The sequence below is a fragment of the Candida orthopsilosis genome (assembly GCF_000315875.1).
Source record: "Candida orthopsilosis Co 90-125, chromosome 2 draft sequence".
Taxonomy (NCBI): Eukaryota; Fungi; Ascomycota; class Pichiomycetes; order Serinales; family Debaryomycetaceae; genus Lodderomyces; species Lodderomyces orthopsilosis.
Window position 1 is genome coordinate 574,393 of NC_018295.1, and position 19,423 is coordinate 593,815.

General features: G+C 36.9%; 11 protein-coding genes across 11 annotated transcripts; 5 read left to right on the plus strand and 6 right to left on the minus strand. All coding sequences in view use genetic code 12, as the record gives it.

Moving 5' to 3' along the window:
• Nucleotides 1-582: 582 nt before the first annotated feature.
• CORT_0B02750 (hypothetical protein) lies at nt 583-789 on the plus strand (the record flags this gene model as incomplete). The annotated part of the gene is made up of 1 exon (XM_003867380.1): nt 583-789. The coding sequence occupies one exon, from the start codon at nt 583-585 to the stop codon at nt 787-789; it is 207 nt and encodes a 68-aa protein (XP_003867428.1).
• An 812-nt stretch (nt 790-1,601) lies between these two features.
• CORT_0B02760 (Rkm2 protein) lies at nt 1,602-2,897 on the plus strand (the record flags this gene model as incomplete). Its single annotated transcript, XM_003867381.1, has 1 exon — nt 1,602-2,897. The coding sequence occupies one exon, from the start codon at nt 1,602-1,604 to the stop codon at nt 2,895-2,897; it is 1,296 nt and encodes a 431-aa protein (XP_003867429.1).
• CORT_0B02770 (hypothetical protein) lies at nt 2,892-3,953 on the minus strand (the record flags this gene model as incomplete). The annotated part of the gene is made up of 1 exon (XM_003867382.1): nt 2,892-3,953. The coding sequence occupies one exon, from the start codon at nt 3,951-3,953 to the stop codon at nt 2,892-2,894; it is 1,062 nt and encodes a 353-aa protein (XP_003867430.1).
• A 107-nt stretch (nt 3,954-4,060) lies between these two features.
• CORT_0B02780 (dephospho-CoA kinase) lies at nt 4,061-4,783 on the plus strand (the record flags this gene model as incomplete). The annotated part of the gene is made up of 1 exon (XM_003867383.1): nt 4,061-4,783. One exon carries the CDS (start codon nt 4,061-4,063, stop codon nt 4,781-4,783), a length of 723 nt encoding a protein of 240 aa, XP_003867431.1.
• Nucleotides 4,784-4,794: 11 nt separating this feature from the next.
• CORT_0B02790 (Cct3 cytosolic chaperonin Cct ring complex subunit) lies at nt 4,795-6,381 on the minus strand (the record flags this gene model as incomplete). The annotated part of the gene is made up of 1 exon (XM_003867384.1): nt 4,795-6,381. One exon carries the CDS (start codon nt 6,379-6,381, stop codon nt 4,795-4,797), a length of 1,587 nt encoding a protein of 528 aa, XP_003867432.1.
• A 246-nt stretch (nt 6,382-6,627) lies between these two features.
• On the plus strand, nt 6,628-8,958 carry CORT_0B02800 (Tip20 protein; the record flags this gene model as incomplete). The annotated part of the gene is made up of 1 exon (XM_003867385.1): nt 6,628-8,958. The coding sequence occupies one exon, from the start codon at nt 6,628-6,630 to the stop codon at nt 8,956-8,958; it is 2,331 nt and encodes a 776-aa protein (XP_003867433.1).
• A 950-nt stretch (nt 8,959-9,908) lies between these two features.
• CORT_0B02810 (hypothetical protein) lies at nt 9,909-10,493 on the minus strand (the record flags this gene model as incomplete). Its single annotated transcript, XM_003867386.1, has 1 exon — nt 9,909-10,493. One exon carries the CDS (start codon nt 10,491-10,493, stop codon nt 9,909-9,911), a length of 585 nt encoding a protein of 194 aa, XP_003867434.1.
• Nucleotides 10,494-11,357: 864 nt separating this feature from the next.
• CORT_0B02820 (Dun1 protein) lies at nt 11,358-12,812 on the plus strand (the record flags this gene model as incomplete). Its single annotated transcript, XM_003867387.1, has 2 exons — nt 11,358-11,378; nt 11,442-12,812. 2 exons carry the CDS (start codon nt 11,358-11,360, stop codon nt 12,810-12,812), a joined length of 1,392 nt encoding a protein of 463 aa, XP_003867435.1.
• A 19-nt stretch (nt 12,813-12,831) lies between these two features.
• Nucleotides 12,832-13,956, minus strand: CORT_0B02830 (Mss2 protein; the record flags this gene model as incomplete). Its single annotated transcript, XM_003867388.1, has 1 exon — nt 12,832-13,956. One exon carries the CDS (start codon nt 13,954-13,956, stop codon nt 12,832-12,834), a length of 1,125 nt encoding a protein of 374 aa, XP_003867436.1.
• Nucleotides 13,957-14,665: 709 nt separating this feature from the next.
• Nucleotides 14,666-16,477, minus strand: CORT_0B02840 (Grf10 homeodomain transcription factor; the record flags this gene model as incomplete). Its single annotated transcript, XM_003867389.1, has 1 exon — nt 14,666-16,477. The coding sequence occupies one exon, from the start codon at nt 16,475-16,477 to the stop codon at nt 14,666-14,668; it is 1,812 nt and encodes a 603-aa protein (XP_003867437.1).
• A 1,926-nt stretch (nt 16,478-18,403) lies between these two features.
• CORT_0B02850 (Grf10 homeodomain transcription factor) lies at nt 18,404-18,889 on the minus strand (the record flags this gene model as incomplete). Its single annotated transcript, XM_003867390.1, has 1 exon — nt 18,404-18,889. The coding sequence occupies one exon, from the start codon at nt 18,887-18,889 to the stop codon at nt 18,404-18,406; it is 486 nt and encodes a 161-aa protein (XP_003867438.1).
• Between the last annotated feature and the right edge of the window lie 534 nt (nt 18,890-19,423).

Consider the following 19,423-nt stretch of genomic DNA (forward strand, 5'->3'; position numbering starts at 1 on the left):
GCTACCCCATGGGATGATTTTGAAGATGAAGGCGAAATTACTCCAGTCACGGATGGAGAGAACGGAAGTCTTGGTAGAGAACCGTTTGATATCCAGTTCGGGAAAGGGAACTTTTGACTTTGCATTACATGCACCAGAGATTCCAATGAAGAAGATACCGGCGTCATTGCACATTGGAGGGGATTTGGCTAATGACAACAAGGTCAGATTCATTAATAAATGGAGGTGCGCCAATATAGTGAAGACAAATCCCATGACTTCACAAAAGCAGTAGAGGGAGAGTTCAGAGACAAAAACCTCAAAAGAAAATGGCCCTGGGGAGCAAGAAGAGCTTCAAAAGAGAAAATCGATACGAGACCAAGTATATTAAAAAGAACGGGATGAGTTCTGGGAGAGAACATAACAAATGAAATCATACCGTTGTTTTCTCCTGTCTTCCATCAAGGACGTGTTGCCCTCCTACTTGGAATTGACCTGGATGGTGAAGAAAATGAGACTGGACAAGTGGGTTGTCCAATCTTGATTCGTTGTGGTTTGTGGGGTAATAACGAGGCAGATACTCCAGAGACGAAGTTTAAGGTCATGCTTTGGAGAGTTAAGCATGGATTCAAGTTATGTGGAGAAAAGCTTCAATGCTTGTTGTCGTCACATGCTCTCTCTGGTAAAATGTCTGGTCTGACCAACCAGTCATTTGCAATTCTAGATTTGAGTAATGATGATGCAAGTGAAGAAGTGGAACCATTCTTGACCATTGCTCCAACATTCAGACCCATGACCACGCGAAGTTAGTCCTCCTTCACCTGATTCTGTTGTTGTTGTTGTTGTTGCTGTTGCTTTTAGAAATTGCTATACTTTTATATGTTTTTAATTGTTTTTATAGTCTCACAATGACTTTAAATCAGTGTTGAAAAGTTGTAGCTATGAAAACAGTGAGTAAAAGATAATGCATCGGTTGATAAAGAGCCAACCATGGAATTCTCAAGTGGTTTATACTTCTATAAGCTAGGTAATTTTAAAGATTGTGGAGGACGGTAAAGGCTTGTGTGGGGCAGTGGAGTGTATATAACACCATTCCCACAGATTCAAATCAAGTGCTTTTTATCAAAAGTACACGTTCTTGGCCATATTTCCAATTGATTGCAAACTGCACTGAAGATGATTTACAAGAAAGTCTAGGAAAGGAGACTGAATTTCCCCAGTTTCATTTACTCTGTTTATAAAACTTTAAGAAATATATACTTTTTACATTATCTTAGCAGATCCACAGTCAATTAAAGTACGATACGTCTTTATCTAAATAAAGGTAGTCAATTCTTCATTAAAGAAGACACCAACCATTGACTACCTCAACTCACAACAAACGACTGAATGATGTATACATTCTAGTCAAAATACATTTGCAACATATTCAACTCCGTTTGCGTTAAGCTAATTTATGGCGTGTTTCAGGGTCTAGCCCATCCTGACTCAATCTGGTCGCACTACACTTGCAAGTAAAACTGTTCTGTACTGCAAACGGAAAATAAATAAAGAAAAAAAAAAAAAAAACTCTATAAACTCAAAGTCCCTCTACCTCTACTAAAACTTATAGGCAATTGGGAATGGAAGACTTTGATGCTCGTCTTTCACATCTTTTACAATGGATCAATTCTACACCACGTGACAACAAATTGCCTCGAGAGTCGTACATTTCTCCAAACCTTGCAGTTCAGGATGTTGAAGGTTCAGGAAGAGGTGTTTACGCTAAAGAAAGTATCAAACCACACAGCTTGATCATCAACATTCCTCATGCGTTTTTGTTGAATTTTGTTACAGTTTTGAATCATATTGCTAAATACAACGGAATGAAGCTTGAGCATCAATCAAGAGTTCCATTGGATACAATTCATGATTCTTACACTAAAATATACCAAAAATTATCCAAGGATGAATTACTAAAGTTGTCATCATTTCAATTATTATCAATGTACATAACCATAGAAAGGAAACGAGATACCTCTTATTGGAAGCCATTTATTGACATGCTACCCACTATTAGTGATTTTTCGTTAATGCCTATAAACTATGATGCTGATACATTAGATTTGTTACCTAAATCAACCAAATCCCTACATACAAAAGTACTACACAGATTCAATCACGATTACCAAGTCATACTTGATCTATTGGGCCCGAAGACTGAAGATGTTTTGTCCGCTATTCCTAAAGAGGATTTTCTTCTTTCATGGCTCAGTATCAATTCACGTTGCTTGTATATGAAACTCCCCACAAGTTCAAGTGCTCAGGACAATTTCACAATGGCACCTTATATTGATTTCATTAACCATTCTCCTAATGATCATTGCAATTTGAAGATTGACGGAAAGGGGTTTCAAGTATTTACAACATCGAGTTATTCAGCTGATGAGCAGTTATACTTCAGCTATGGTCCTCATAGCAATGACTTCTTGCTTACCGAGTACGGGTTTATTGTACCGGAGAATAAATGGGATGATATTGATATATCAGAAGATATATTATCATTGCTAAAGTCAAACCAAAAGGAATTTTTGAAGCTGCACGACTACTTTGGCAATTATACTGTCAACAGAGAGGGTTTGTCTTTCCGTACCGAAGTAGCTCTTGCTACGTTACAAGAGTCGGCTCCTCAAGACTCAAGGCGGTTGATTGCATTGATAAATGGAAATTTCGATGGATCTTCATATAAAGCCATATCATTTAGAATCATTTCAGACCTTTTGGGAAAAGTAATACACCAGGCGGAACAGTATCAATATTTGCAATACTCAGATGATCTAAATCCTACACTAATGGCGAGGAAAAGAACCATTGGAACACTCTATTGGAATCGTAGACAACTTGCTCGTGAAGTCATCGATAGTCTAAATCAACTATAGGCTTAGTATTGCATCAGCGGAAGCTTTATCAATACCTCTATCTATACTGAGCTTCGTCTTCACCATACTTGTAATCATCGAATTCGTGAAAGTAGCTTTATTATGTTTTTTCCCTAAAAAGGAGATGTATCCGTTCATATTTTCTATTTCAGTGTTTCTCAAATTCCTGGTGTCTTGTCTCATGGAGGAGCTGTTCGATGCAGTTGATTGACATACTGAAGTGACAATGTCCAAGAGTCTAGTTTCACTTAAAAATGCCCTTGATTGAGGTATCTCTTGTAGGATGGAATATTCCAAAAAAAACATGTCCACACATTCCGTTATAATCGATTTCCAAAGATTGGCAGTCTCATCACCATAAAGCAAGTGTCCATTGTTGACATCAAATATAGCCGTTAAAGGATTAATACAACAATTGATGACCAATTTTTGCATCTGAAGTAAAATAAAATCATGATACCCTACATACCCTGCGTTCAAACTGGGTGTATCTAAAATTGCTTGAATCGTCTCTGGCATCATTTTCTCCAGAGTGCCGTTCTTGTCACTGATTTGCAAGGTTCCTTTTGACGCATGATTCACTAGCCCATTCTCGTCAACATATACTCCATGAGTCGTAATGGCTTCGAAAAACTTGGGACAGTTTGATCCGTTTGCCCAAAATCTTTTGATGAGAAAATCAGGCATCCCCATACCATTCTGTAAAATTAATACATTTGACTGTGATGACAAATTCTCGATATAAGGTTGTAGGGCAGCCTCGGTTTGGAAACACTTTGTAGTAATAATTAAATTGTCAATCTTTCTTCCCTGGAGATCTTTAGTCTTTCCCGTAGGGACTTCAATATAGGACTCCTTTGATTTATGTACATCATTGAGACGCTTCACTCTCACAAATTGATCTTTTATTGAAGATTTATTTGGTCGAAGTAAAAGCGTCGGCGATACAGCTCGTTGTTGATGCAATTTCAAGTCATGGGCTAAGAGTGAACCCAAAGCACCAGCCCCTAATATATGTACTTTTACAGGCTCAGCTAGCTTTTGGATTGGTGTCATTCAATGCTTGAAAGAAGAAGGAGAAAGGATAATAGTCTCCGAAATTTTTTGCGATCATAAATATTTTTGGTCCGAAAAGCATACGAAGACACGTTAACAACTAAGCCATGCTCATTGTGGGACTAACGGGTGGAATAGCTTGTGGCAAATCAACAGTATCACATGAACTTAAAACAAAACATCACTATACTGTGATTGATGCCGACTTGATTGCTAGGGAAGTAGTATTGCCGGGCAAGCCTGCTTACAAGAAGATTGTCGATTCGTTCAATAACGTCCACGACTTGCTTCATGACGATGGGTCACTTAATCGAACTGTTTTAGGGCAAGTTGTATTCCAAGACAAGAAGAAATTAAATCTCCTCAATTCGATTGTGCACCCGGCTGTGCGATGGGAAATTGTTAGGCAAATATTTAGGGCCTATGTCAGTTGTTCGAGTTTGGTCATTTTGGATGTTCCCTTGTTATTTGAATCTCAGTTGTACATGATTTGTGGTTTAATAGTTACTGTATCAACAAAATCAGAACTCCAAATTGAAAGATTGTTAGCTAGGAATCCCGAATTGTCGAAAGAAGATGCAGAGAATAGAATCAAAAGCCAAATGACAAATGAGGAGAGAAATTACAGAAGTGATATTGTGATCGATAATTCTGGGTCAGTTTCTAATCTAAAAGATTCCATAGCGTTGCTTTCAAAGGAGATTAAACCAAGTAAAATTTGGACATTTTTGGACTTGATCCCGCCATTTGGTATCATATCGGCGTTGTTCACATTCGCAATTAAAAGAATAACGGAAAAATACAAAGGAACAAAACCGAAAGATAAATAGATACACTATATTCAACCTTGTGTTTGACGTACTCCACTAACAATATCATCCACTCTCAATAGCAAACAAGCACTCTCGATTGCAGTTTTGATCGATTGTTGTTTGATAACCTCTGGCTCCCAAATTCCATAGTCAGTCATGTCTACGACTTTACCATTTTCTCCGTCTATTCCAAAAGTGTAGTTTCCCAGTGCTTGCTTGGCTCTCAATTGGGATAACACTTTGATCGGATTTCCCCCACAGTTTTGAATAAGTGTTCTAGGTATAACTTCAAAGGCATCAGCTACAGCTTGATATGGATATTGCTCAACCCCTTCGATAGTTTTGGCCTTTTCAGATAATCTCACACTACAGGCCATTTCAGTAGCACCGCCTCCGGGACTCAATGAAGGTTCAAACATAACATTTCTCGTAACTGCCATTGCGTCGTGTAAATTCCTTTCTATTTCATTTAAAATATCCTTTGATGCCCCTCTCAATATGACAGTGCAAGCTTGTGGCTTTTTACATTTGTCAAGGAAAGCAAAATATTCATCGCCAATCAATTCAACCTTAAACTCCCCACATTTGGTTCCAACATCAGACTCTTTTAAGTCCTCAACTCTGTTTACAATTGTCGCGCCAGTTGCTCTGGCGATTCTGTTGTTGTCGGACTTTTTCACTCTTCTCAATGCAGAAACACCGCCTTTCAAAAGATAATGTTGAGCCAAATCACTGACACCTTTTTCTGTTATAACCAAGTCGGGTTTGAATTCTAATAGTTGATCACACAACAACTTAACTTGCTCCTCCTCGATTTGTAAAATCCTATTCCAATCATCCTCCTTAGTGATTTCTATATTTGTTTGCGATTCTCCCTTCTTGTACTCCAATGGACAGTCTAATAATATAATCCTAGGATTCTCAATGTTTCTTTTCATTTTCGGATGAACCACGTCTTTATTCAACAAAATACCATCAAGTACTTCTGAGTCGGTGACTTCTCCTCCAGGAATTTTCTCGATTCTCACATATCTTTTCACGTCAATTTCTTTGTAATCTCCCTTTTGGACCATGACAGTTCTGACAGCTTGCAAACTCAATTCGCACATCTTTTCTGCCCATTTGTTTATATATTTGGTACCAATGGATGCTTTAATCAACTGAATCATCGCCTTGTCGTTATTTATATCAACTGGTCTAGATACCTCGTGTATAACCTCCAATGCATCTTTTAAAGCTTGCTTTAAAGCTTGGATGATGATAACTGGATGGATATTCTTTTCGATATAAGGGAAAGTCTGAGCCAATATTTCTCCTGCCAAGATAATGACTGTGGTGGTACCATCTCCGACTTCCTCATCCTGGGTTCTGGAAAGCTCAATCATTGATTTTGCAGCAGGATGGGACACATCAATTTCCCTAAGAATGGCGTGGCCATCGTTAGTCAACACTATACCTCCCATGGGATCTAATAACATTTTGAGCATGGCCTTTGGACCCAAACAAGTTCTGATGATATCAGCAACTGCCTTCGCAGCGGTAATATTAGCCACTTGAGCTTGTCTACCTGTTTGTCTCTGAGTTGATGTATTCAAATATACAACTGGCGCCTGCATGATCAATTGAGGTAGTTCAAGTGTATGTTTATAAGGACTTTGAATGTAGACGGTTTCTGGGTTGTAGTAAGAAGCAGTCAATGGCTGATGGGTCTGAAATTTTTTTTTTCGTTTCGTTTCGTTTCGTTCTTTCCCTTTGTTCCACGAACTTCGATTAAAAAGTGCAAAGACTAAGGTAGACGTGTACTATATTAGAATCAAACTAAATACAAACTTGCAGCATTAACATAGCCAATGCTATAAAACATGGAACTTGATAATTACGTCAACTCTAATTTTACAAATATAGAAGATTTGAAGTCGTTAGACACCAAGCTAGATGAGTTGCGAGACATTGATCAACGAGTTAAAAATATTGTGTCAAATAAGTTGTTGAACTCCGCTGAGCCACAACCATTGGAACAAATAAATCCGGACACAGATAAGCCTAGGTTGAATTATGCGATTCAGAAGATAATATCCGTTATCCTGGTTATAACCAAGTTGGATGACTTGAACGAGAGCTATGATAATATCAATGCCTTGCTTCAAGAATACGGTGAAATACCAGTATTGAAGGAGCTACAAATTCAAATCAAAAAGAAGCAGGTTGCAGAAATACAAAGGGATTATCTTTTAAAATATCAACAGATTGAAAATAAACTAGCTGAGAGTACTTCCTTGGAGGACTTGCGCAGCCTTTCTCTCCAGATGGACGAGTTGCACGCACCTGAATTGATTTCACTGCTTGACGAGGAAATTGGTAGACGGAGGGTGAAAATGGAGGGGGAATTGACCAGTCTCATTAAGGATAACAAATGGTTAAGCAAAAATACTGTTTCCAAGGCAACGTTGACATCAATCACAAGGACCACTGAAAGCTTAATTCAATTGCAGTCTATACGAAACACTCCTTCATATCCAGACACATGGTGGGCTTTGGACTGTTTATTAGAACCAGTCGTGACCAGGTTCCATTACCATTTTGATACTCCTAACAAGGATACTAATAAGTTGTCGAAACCAGAATGGGCATTGAATTTTATCGAAAATTTTTTGGAGGATAATCTACCACTCCTTAACATAACTTTTGACGAACAATTCAAAAAAGTTCATAAAATTGGAACATATGAGACAATCACTGCTTTGCTCGTGCCTGCAAGAAACAAGATGAATAAAGTGATTCGAGTGATTAACACTAATTTAAAATCGGAGTATGACAACAAAGTAAGAGAAAAATATGGTGTCTTGTTATCTCATTTGATATTTGAATTGTCTTCATTTGACCAAAGACTAAGAAACAAGTACAAATATAATCCGTATGCGACAGATTCTGCAGAACCTGTTATGAAGAAATGGACTGGGCTTACCGGTGATATTTTGTTGGACGAGAACAATCGTGCTTTTGAAAGTTGGCTTGAATTTGAAAAGACATTAGCTGTTAAGAGATTCAATCAGGAGATAATCAACGTAAATGACTGGATTAAGATTGATTTCGATTACCAGCCAAACAAGTCTAGCAATGAAGACGGGAGCGTGGGCACCAAATACTTGCGACCAACATTTTCCGCCTATGGTCTCGTCAAGCTTATTGAAAATTTGAACTCCCATTTTCAAACTCTTAGTATCGTAAAATTCCAATTGAAGTACGTGTCGAGTATTCAGTTGCACTTGCTTGATTTATACTTGACAGGATTGACACAGCAACACAAGTCTTTTACGGACAAGAATACCAAAAGTGTTTTAACAATGATACCGGGTGGTATTGATACAAACACAAAGACATCTATAAAACGCGAAGCGGAACTAATTGCAAGCTTGGAAAAGCTCACCGAAATTTACTGCTCAACCAAATTTGTCAATAATTCGATTCAAAAATGGAATGAAGATCTTGTATTTGTTCAGCTTTGGAAAATGTATCAGAGCTTTTCGAGCTCTGCTTTGGAGCTGGACATGGATGATGGGTTGTTCAGCTCGGTCTCCACAAAATTCGACAAATTGCTTGACCAAACGTTAAACAGCTATTTGGGGATCTTGCGAGTAGAGATTAAGCAGTTGTTGAAGGCATATGTGAATACAAGTCAATGGGACTTGTCCGACCAAGGTACTGACCTTTCGCCATCAAAAGATTTGAATCCGTTAATAAACACGTTGCCAACTTATTTTGATATCATCGAGAAGGCGGTCTCCAAAATTGATTACTTTGCTGTATCTAACATGGCAGTTACTGTTATTTCGGAGTTGTTGTATGAGTATGTAATAACTAATAACCGGTTTTCAAGAACTGGTATTAACCAATTAATCATTGATTTCAATTACTTAATCAGTTCGTTGCATGTCACATTACTATTGAATACAAGAAGACTGAGTTCAATCACACGGTTTGATGACTACACAATGTCAAATGACAACAATCGAAGTTATGTCAAAGTAGTCCAAGCAATTGATGTTCTTGACTCCATTTCTCTGAGTGTGGCAGCTGACATCAAACGTCAAAACGAAGCAATCGACCAATTGCGATTAGATTATGGACATGGCATAGGAGCGTTAAGTACTGCCGAGATAAAGGATTTATTGAATCGACTTGTTGAAGAATAACATGGGGATAGATGGGTGGTGAGGTAATGACAAAACCTAACAACTGGTTGGTAGTAATGTCAGAATGCAGTCAATATTGTGCAACTGAAGATAACAGGTTAATGTTGGTTTCATGAGCCCTCTACGGATGTGAGTTTCTGACGAATCCGGATACTACTAATTTGGGACAATGTGAAGGTGTTTCTGCGTCTTCTTTTGTCGAATGTTGTAATGCGTGCTCCAAATCATTGATTCAGATGGTTACCCAATCCTTGACGGCTCCAGCCAAATTAGACAATGGAACCAGAAGGCGAACGCGAAGACAAACGCGAAGGAATGAAACCTAGGAAACGATAAAGACTAAGGTCGGATTCTTTACAGGACAGGAAATTCTATTCGTAGGACAAGTATATAGGGGTAAATAGAAGTGGTTTTGAAGCACGCAGTATACTAAAAGGTTAAGCAAAAACCACTTTTCAATTCTGCTATGGATCATCAAGGTTATTACCATTAGAGGCAGTATTTAAAAGGGATAGCAAACGTGATTCTTCTTCAAACTGGCTAGCAATGAGGTGAAGCAAGGCCTGGAGAAGTAGTTATCGTACTAAACCCCATTCCTTCTTTTTCTTCACCACGTCTCATACTTGATGTTGTTTGTGTTAGAGCGGATAAATATTGGAATTGCAAATTCCACAAACACACCACCAACAAACATCAAGATTACTTCACGTGTGAATGCTAACACATTCCTATGCTGTTTTGAAATGACGCGTATGGATGACGTCACATTATATCTTAGCCCATATCAGATGTATTATACGGCACCTGTCATAAACAAATTCAAATGGTCGTGTATTTAATGTAATATGGCTCTGGAGCTTCGAATGATCTATCACAAATTGATCCGCGAAAAAACACCCTTTGTCTGCGAAAGTCGTTGGAGAACCACCACTCACAATGTTCTTGATACTCTACTTCAAACATTCATCGATACCAAGATTGCGCCCTATTTCAGATAGAGGCGCCGTGTCGTCAAACAGAGGAATGGGGGTTCCCAGTGCATAAGTCTCACCATGTGTTTTCACGGCTTCAGATGTATCCAAAATTTTAATGGTAAAAGTCATGGCATTGATTCCGATTGAACGTTCCTCATGTAATGCGTTACTTCTGAGTACAGGCATTTTCATTTCCGGATTGAATGCACTGCGCTCGTTAGTGGTACCCGATGTAATACTTTTCGAATCGTTGATGTCAGAACGCCCAACACTAAAAGCTTCATCTATGCCTAAACTCCGACAAATATCGGATGATTGGTCAGCTGCCTCAAAGAATGGAATTTCTGTGCCAATACTTTTGGCTGCTACATGTCTTATAATGCGGATTTTTGTAAGCATTGCATTATGCTCATCCAACTTTGTCTCCCTCATAGCTGTGTTATCCTGAGGGCTGGAATGACTTACTTGGTCATTACTAGAACTCGCTTCATACTCAACTGTATGCGCTATACCGGGATCTTTGAAAGTACTAGATTCAAATTGACGGGAGCTGATGCTCATATTTGTTTGTTGTAAACGAGGGGGGGAGGTGGGTTTTGTGAGTATGTTGTTTATACCGAACGTTTGAGATTAATTGAATGTGCAATAAAGTCGCATCAAACCCTGTTGTATTGGCTACTTCCAAAGCGTTACTTGAGATGTTTGGTTGAAAAATCGCATGTAAAGTGTTCAAATTAAGCATTTGTATTTTTAGTTGAGAAAAATGTGGAGTGCAATATATATAGTCTTCAAAGCAGTCTTTTCTAAACTATGACTTCATATAAAAATGTGTATAGTAATTTTGACAACCAAACTTCACCACAGAAACGTAGGCAACAACCAGGGGCTCGGACAATGGCAACTACGCTTTTCATATGTTATGGCAATGTCACTCAGATATGTATTGTAATTGGCTAACATTCAAGTGATGCCCGTGGTGTTATTTTCCCTAGATTCGATATTGTGTTGCAAGACTCAAGCATCAGCCACTAAAATACCCCTTCATGGTTGTGTCAATTTGAAATACATGAGAATTAAGCAACTAGCCACCTATGGCAATGCAATTTCAGCTGGTAATCCAAATGCATCTCATACTATTGGATAAAGATAAATCCAGAAATTTGTCCCTTGGTACCTGGAAATAGTATCACTTATCGCGCAGGCGTATATACAGATCTAAATGTAGTACCCCTGGTAGGTTTGGAAGCATCACCAACCAAAGTAAAGAAATCCTTATGACTCGAACGGAGTACGCTACCACTTCGGTCGGTTACACGCGTTTTGAGATTTTTCCATTATTTAATCAAAACAAAGAAACAACATGCTATATGGCCCCACCACTGAAAAGACGTAGAAGCTTCGCCATTTCCCCTAACCCAGCCTACAATGTCACTAATACGAAAAAGAGTATGTAAGAAACTCCGCAGATAAAACTATCTCATCATTTCACTAACCATTCACCCAACCTAGCAACTCATAATTAATGATCATAACAATGACCAAGACTCACCTCAAATCAAACGACAAGCAACAACAATAGCTCCCAACTTGATAGCTAAGCTTTACAGCACCCGCGGAGCTCCCACCATCAACATTGTAAGCCAACCATTATTATCCCTAGGTCGAAGTAAAGCTTGTGATGTGCAATTACATGGTGTTGATGTATCTTCTAAACATTGCCAATTAGATCGTATTACTTCCGAAAGTCAAGAACAGGCAAGAGAGTACTTACAACTAACTGACCTAAGTTCAAATGGAGTTTATGTAAATGGAGAAAAAATGGATCGAAAAGCAAGTGTGATTTTGAAAACAGGGGATAAATTACAATTTGCTAAAACTGGAGGCACTTATATTTTCCGATATACTTTTGATATTACTGATGAAAAATCATTGTCGGCAGTAGATTCTGTTGATGCACGAATTGTTGGAAAATCATTCAAAAATTCATTCTTTGATGATTATATTCTTGGTAAACAGTTGGGTACGGGACATTATGCCATTGTTCGTGAGGCCAAAAATAAACAAACAGGACAAATAGTTGCGGTGAAAATCTTCCACCCCAACAAGACAAATTCCACAGCACAAGATGCCAAACTACAACAAGAAATGAATTTACTTCTTTCGATAAATCATCCTAATATTGTGCTGTTTGTTGGACATTATATTGAACCAAATAGCAAGAATTCTGTCAATACGTATTTAGTGTTGGAGAAGGTCAGCAATGGTGAATTGTTTCAAAGGATAGTCAATAAAGGAAGACTACGAAGTGATGAGACTAGAGCTATTTTCAAACAGTTACTAAGTGGATTGAGATATTTGCATGAGAATAATATAATTCATCGCGATATAAAACCAGAGAATATCTTGTTGGATATAACACGAAGAGGAGGTCCTAATGCACAAACTATTGGTGGTATCCAAACTCAACTACAATCTGGACCTTGGGACCCTGAGGAACTCGATTTACGTGTCAAGATTGCTGACTTTGGGTTAGCCAAGTTTATTGGTGAGTTGAAATTCACAAACACGTTATGTGGTACACCAGCATATGTTGCACCGGAGATATTGAAGTATGATCGAAACTATTCGACAAAAGTTGATCTTTGGTCAAGTGGGGTGTTATTGTATGTGTGTTTGAGTGGGTTCCCTCCTTTCAGTGATGAATTAGCTCCGCCAAATATGAAGGAACAGATATTGACGGGAAAATATGCATTTTATTCACCATATTTCGATGAAATTGACGATGTTGTTTTAGACTTGATTACGAATTTGTTGAAGGTTGATCCCGAGGAAAGATTTGATGTTGAACAAGCATTGAATCATGACTGGTTTCAAGATTGAGTCATCATATAAAGTCCTTTTATACATTTTGTTGTAACAACTCAAACTCTTCTTTTCGTCCCTGGAAAAATGAAGTCAACAATGAATCATTGACGTGGAAACTCTCCTTCATTGAATCAGGCACTGCCTTCTTATTCCTCTTGACATCATTCACTTTTGAACGCAACTCCTTCAAATTCCTTAATACTTGATCAGCTGCTCTCCATTGTTTCATCTTTATATAACAATCAAATTGTCCAATTAAACATAACAAATCCTTATTTGCCTCTACTCCCAATTTAAACCACTCAATAGCAATATCATAATTTTTAAACTTGTTCATTTCTAGAAAACCCAAACTGGCAAAACTTTCCAATAATGATTTCAGAGCACTAATTTCCATAAAATATTTGGCAACTTGGGGGTTCTTATCAAGGTATAGCTGTCCTAGATAGTAGTGAGCTTTGGTTGAATGTAAATCTAAATCAGTCAATTGAATGCATTTCTGGAAATATTGTTTGGCTTTATTAAAGTCTTGTATTGGTGGTGGTTGTGAAAAGAAATAGTATCCCAAACTGTAATATACATGGCCCGCTTCAATCGTATCATCCTCCAACTCCAAAAATTGTTGCCAGTAATCAACCGCCGTCGCGTAAACCTTCTTTTCAAATGCCAAATCACCAGCCATTTTAAAAACTAGAGGATGCTTCAACTCCGTCAATTCCTTTATAAGTTTATTAGCATGAGCTAGATCCTCTTTCGCTGCTTTATCAACAACCGTCTCTTGACGTAGGTTTTCACGTACTTTTTCATAAGCAAGCATAGTTATAGCATCCAAATCACCTCTTTCAGCAGCTTGCTCTACCAATTCATTCTCCAAATCAAGTAAATTCTTATTAGCTGATTGCGTTACTGATCGGATGCTAGTTAAAAGTTTTCTAAACACCATTAGATCCAGTGACTTGACCGACGTGGGTATTTCTATCTTTGAGGGTTGAGATAAATTGTTGTAAATGTTTTGAAGAACTGGCATCATTTTGGAGTATGTTATTGGTGAGTCATTATCGAAAAGTATTCGGTTTATAGTACGTTTCGAAGGTAGGATTGACTGTAGTTCAGGTCTAGCTTTAATAGATGTGCTAGCTAATCGAACAAAGCGAAGCATTGCGGTAGATAGGTTTAGGACAACAAGATAGCGGAACGATGGTCGCCAAATTTTCAGTGTCGTTATACTTTTTCAACCAGTGTCTTACTCTGCCAAATGCGACAATGGTGCAATTTTCATCACGTTCAGTCCACACATCTCACTACGATGACTACAATTCATCCTCTAGTAAATCGCGATATTGAAAAAGTTACATATATAAACTATGAACAAATACACTGGGAAAAACTCTAAACAAAATCAAAAAAAAAAAACTGAAGCTAACGATGTGTCTCTTTTACTTTGTTCTCTCTAATAATAAGAAATGAAAATACTAACAATTAAACTTTGCTTGAAATATGCTTTTTGTAGGTTGAACAAATAGGGGGGGAGGGTCAATTCCTGCCCTTGGGGTGAGTAGCTTTGTTGAATAGAATGTGAAGGTCTCTTTTCTCTTTAAGTTGAATTATATATAAAATTTGAGTGAAAAACGGTGAAATTGTTTCCAATTTTTGACCTTTATGTTGTGTTGAAATTGAATGTTGAATTATAAAATGTGATTAAGGTGAATAGAAAAAGAATGTTGAACTAAGAGACCCTTTTTGTTGCTATCTCTGAGGGGACTAGTTGCTGAAATTATATCTTCACCACATGTGTACACTCAACCCTGTTTGCTCATGTAAGCTTTGTCACCAATATCAGTGTTCATATATGCTATTACTCCAACCTTTCAACTAAAGTCAATAAAATCAATATTCGATGATTGGTAATCAACACTTGGAGTCGCACCATTATCACCACCACCAACAAGATTAATATGATCAAAGTCATTGGCGTTCAAGTATGGTACATTATCAGATAATCCAACAAAATCGCTAGCTTGATGATGACTTCCGTGGATGTAAGCAGTTGAATCTTTGATCAAACCCGAGCCCGATGATGGTAATGCACCACCACCACCATTACCACCACCAATGAAAGCATGATGATCACTTGATAATGAAAGTACATCTTCGGGTGAGGTTGTCGATTTCATATTGGTAAAATTCAAAGGATCTAGCTTATTATTGGTGTTGAAATTACCAAAGGATTGTGATGATTGGGGTGTATCTGCTTGGTAAAACTGATTCGATGTGGTTGAAAAAGGCAGTCCATTGAAAGTAGTTACTGCGGTGGCAGTAGCAGAGCTAGGAACGGACATATTTGGTTGTGATGAAGACAGATTGCTATTGATATTGTTGTTTGTGTCAATATTCAAAGCCAACGATGATAAATCATTAGGCCACATTGATTGTGAATCTTGTCCATTGAATGGAACTCCAAGATCAAGTGAATGATGCTTCATTGATGTCATATTAGGTATACCAAATTGAGAGTTATTCGCATCGGTTGTTTTAGTGGCAGCAGAAGCAGCCGCAACAGCAGAAGTGTTTGGTTTATTGTTGTTGTTGTTGTTGTTGTTGTTGTTGTTGTTGTTATTGTTGGTCAACCCCACTATGCTTTGACTTATATAAGCACTAAGATAATTGAGGGCAATTTTAGAACCAACAAGTACATGAGGTACATCAGAATTTCCCTCTCCTTCTTCTTCTTCATCATCATTATCTTCAGCCGAAGTAGATGGATCGAAATCTTTAAACTTGTATTCTTTATCAACAGTACTTGAATAGGCTCGACTAACTTGCTGTCCTTCACTAAAATCATCACATATTGACCATTGATTAGTTGTTGAGTTTAAACCATTGAAGAAATATACTGAAAACTTAGGTTGATGACACAAATGAATTTTCAATTCATTATTTTCTTGATTAACCAAGTTATCATGTAATGAACAGTGGGATATAGCAGTCAATGGATAAAAAATACGAAATAGAATCTTTGAATCATTGGAAGTTGCCAGAAAAAAGTAATTTAGTTCATGATTTTTTCTTGAAAGTAGGACGAGTAAATCAACTTGTTGCATGACATTGTTTAAATTGAATGGCGATAAATTAATCAAGTTATTTTGAAGTAACAGTTGCTTATGAATTCCACTTTTGATTCTTTGCCATGAACCAACTGATAAAGAAGTGCAATCAATAAAGGAATATTTTTCATTTACTTCAATAGGCACATGTTTTTGAATGAAATCATAGGTTGTATGATGTGAAGCCAATTCTTTACCAAATGAGCTAGAGGCAGTTGAGGAGGACGAGGAGGACGATGATGCTGAAGAAACTGATGATTGGTTTTGTCTTAAACTTCTTTCATGTCTCTTTTGTTTAGCCCTTCTATTTTGAAACCATATTCTCACAGCTTTTTCGTTCATTTGGGCTTTTTGACTAATATACCTCCTACGATCAGGACTTGGACTTGGATTTTTTTCAAATTCCAGTATTAGAAAATTTAATACTTCACCAGTGGCTCTTATACGTTTTTGAGGTGGATTGTTAGTATTGGAGTTGCTGACTATAGTAGCAGTTGGGGATGTGGTTGATATACTGCCATTGGCATTGATATTAAAGCTAAAGTTGCTTCTAGGGCTAATTGTAGTTTCTGACATAGTAGTAATAGTATTAGCAGTATTATGGTGTTTGGTAGCGGTAGTTGTAGTTGTATAGTATATTCCCTAGTGTTGTATGGTAGGGTTTTCCTTAATGAGTAAATTGGGAACAGTTTTGAAATACAGGATTAGTGGATTTAGTATTATTATAGTTTCTGATAGCCTTTTGTTATCGTTTGTCCCTGCTGTTGCTGGTGGCTTTTCTTAGTCTTCTTATTGGCTGAAAATATATATGAAGCTATATTTGTAGGTGGAAAAAAAATAGAAATAGACGATGATAATAGATGAGGATTGAAAGTAGTGGAAATAGTAGTTGCTGATTAGTTTCTGTTTTAATAAATTATATGACAACTTTGAAATGAATGGTGGTTATAGCATTAGAAATAAGTATCATGAAGATAGGGAAGGGGGGATAAGGCAGAAGTGGATTTTTTGATACTTTTATTTTATTTTCAGATTTTTCACATCCTTTTGAGTGCATCTTCTTCTCTTTGTTTTAGTCTCCTAGTTTTTGGTTCTTCTGTGTCATCTTTCATTTTCATTTTTCAACTTCTCACTCTTTTCTTTTTTTTCTAAATAAAATAAAATATAATATAATATGTATATGTACTGCACACTGTTTGTGTAATACAAATGTGCTTAGGCTTTTCGAATAAACAATATTTGAAAATAGTGCTAACGTTAAAGTGTGTGTACTACAAACCTACACAAAGAATCTAGATTTATGTACATACAAAATATTTGGTAACATGCTATATTCCTTTGTTTGAGTTTCTTTAAGTGATTGTACAGTTTGTGTATTTTAACTATAGATAGAACAATGCATCTTTTTGTCTCTGTATACAGTTGTTTGGGCTCTGAAATACATATACCAGTGCATTTTGTGTGATTAAGTCCAGGTTCTATCCTATGCAAACCATTTCAATGCACAAAACGGGCTCATACTGTTACGGTTAAAATATCCCCGGGATTACACAAAATCTAAAACTTAAAGAAAAAAGAAGACATTTTTCTTTTGTAAAGGTTGACGACATTTGTTTCCTTTTTGTCCTCCCAATTCCTTTTCCTTTTCCTTTTCCTTTTCCTTTAAACGGAAACCAAAGTGGTGTCAGTTTCAACAACAACAATAAGTTTTAGTTGAGAATAAAGCCTCAACCATTTCAGCCTGTTCACTACTCTTAGTCTCTTGTGTTGTTTAGTTAATGTTTGTTTGGTCCTATTTATAAAGTACTTCAGTGCGACAATGGCAAGGTTTTGTATCCGTTAGTCTAAAACAATAGATAGAAACCCAAGCTCACCCACAAGCCATCAACCAATGAGAAAGATGATTATGGTAATACAACAATATCGCCTCTACATCCATGGGGATAGCATCTTATTTTCTGATCACGCAAGTGCAATGTAGATGGTGGTCACACTGTAACACCACCAAACGTCCATCAAAAGAAACCACCATTTCCTTTAGCCGTTTATCTACTCCAAAATCTCTTAGTCATACAGATCCTCACCAACCCACGCCGACTCTTGCTGAACGTATACAAGGTCTGTACTTATTGTATGCATTATGCAAGAAATGCAAGTGTGAGCCTCATAAGAACTAAGATATATATTGTATAAAGCCAGCTAAAAGAACAAGCCAAACTTCAATATACGATAATAATGGTAAGAAAAGAAAGAAAAGACAAAGGGGATTTTTTATGTACGTAATGACGTAGAACTTTTTACCATTTGTCATTCATTTTACAACAACAGCTTGGTGAGCTATTGCGGAATTAAAGTTTGCTATTGAATGACTATCATATCCTCATGCATAAATGATCAACGATATTAAACTTTCCTTTACATACAAATCTATAAGTGAAATTTTCTAAGGGGAGGGAAGGGGGGACAAGTAAGTGTGATTTGTTATCGACTAAGTTTTCCCTTTTATGAACAGGCCAAGAAAAAAATTGATTTACTAAAGTATAAAAATACAAACCAGTAGACTAAAAAATAGGACACGACACACACCCCAACTATAATCACTCTACAATATCTCTTTCCATAGTACACACATGTATACTTGCAACAAGACGGCAATTGACAGCTGTTGTTGGGAATGCCACGAAAGGCTGTTTTGGAAACTTTTGTAGATTCACAGAAGTGATTTTGATTTGTCATTTTTTTCTTGTATTGTCGCAATTCTTTTTTCTTTTGTAATTGTTTACTTGCGACGTAGCTTATTGTCTTTTTTTGTTGAGAGAAATCAGACACGACACTACCACTGAAAAAAAAGGAAAGTTTAGTTGGTACAAAATTATAATGTGTGAGACGACATTTTACACAATACAATATTGGATGAAACGAAGTAGTGGTTTCATAGTACAAAATTATAAAACAATAAGCGGGAATGTTAAGATAACACTTTTCCATTTTTACACCCCCTGCTCTCCCTCATCTTACTCTTCATCTTCTGTATATTGTGTTTGCATTTGGTTTTGTCCTAATAGGCTACACTATATCTCCTTAGTGTTGAATATATTTACGAATTATTACAGTGGAAACATATTCAATCCTTTTAGTATACTACTGCAAACGGTCTCACCTACCTCTAACAAGAAAATAAAACTGTCCCAATTCAAAGGAAATAGAAAAAAAAAAAACATATGATCTGAGAAGCTCACAACCATTCTATTCCTTTACAAGTAATCATAGAAGAAGACGAATGAGAATAAGCGTTTTAACTTTATACATTTACCGCGATACTGTTGTTATTTTCCGTTCGTTATTTAAATGTCGTTTTTGTTTTAAAAATCTTTATGAAATGGAATGTATTTTTATATTTTGTACTCTTTTCTCTATGTCGTGACAATAACAATAGAGACAATAGAGACAATAGAGAAAGCTTTAAATAAAATTTTACAAAAACAGTAAAGCAATGATTAGGAGACAGATATACTTTACAAA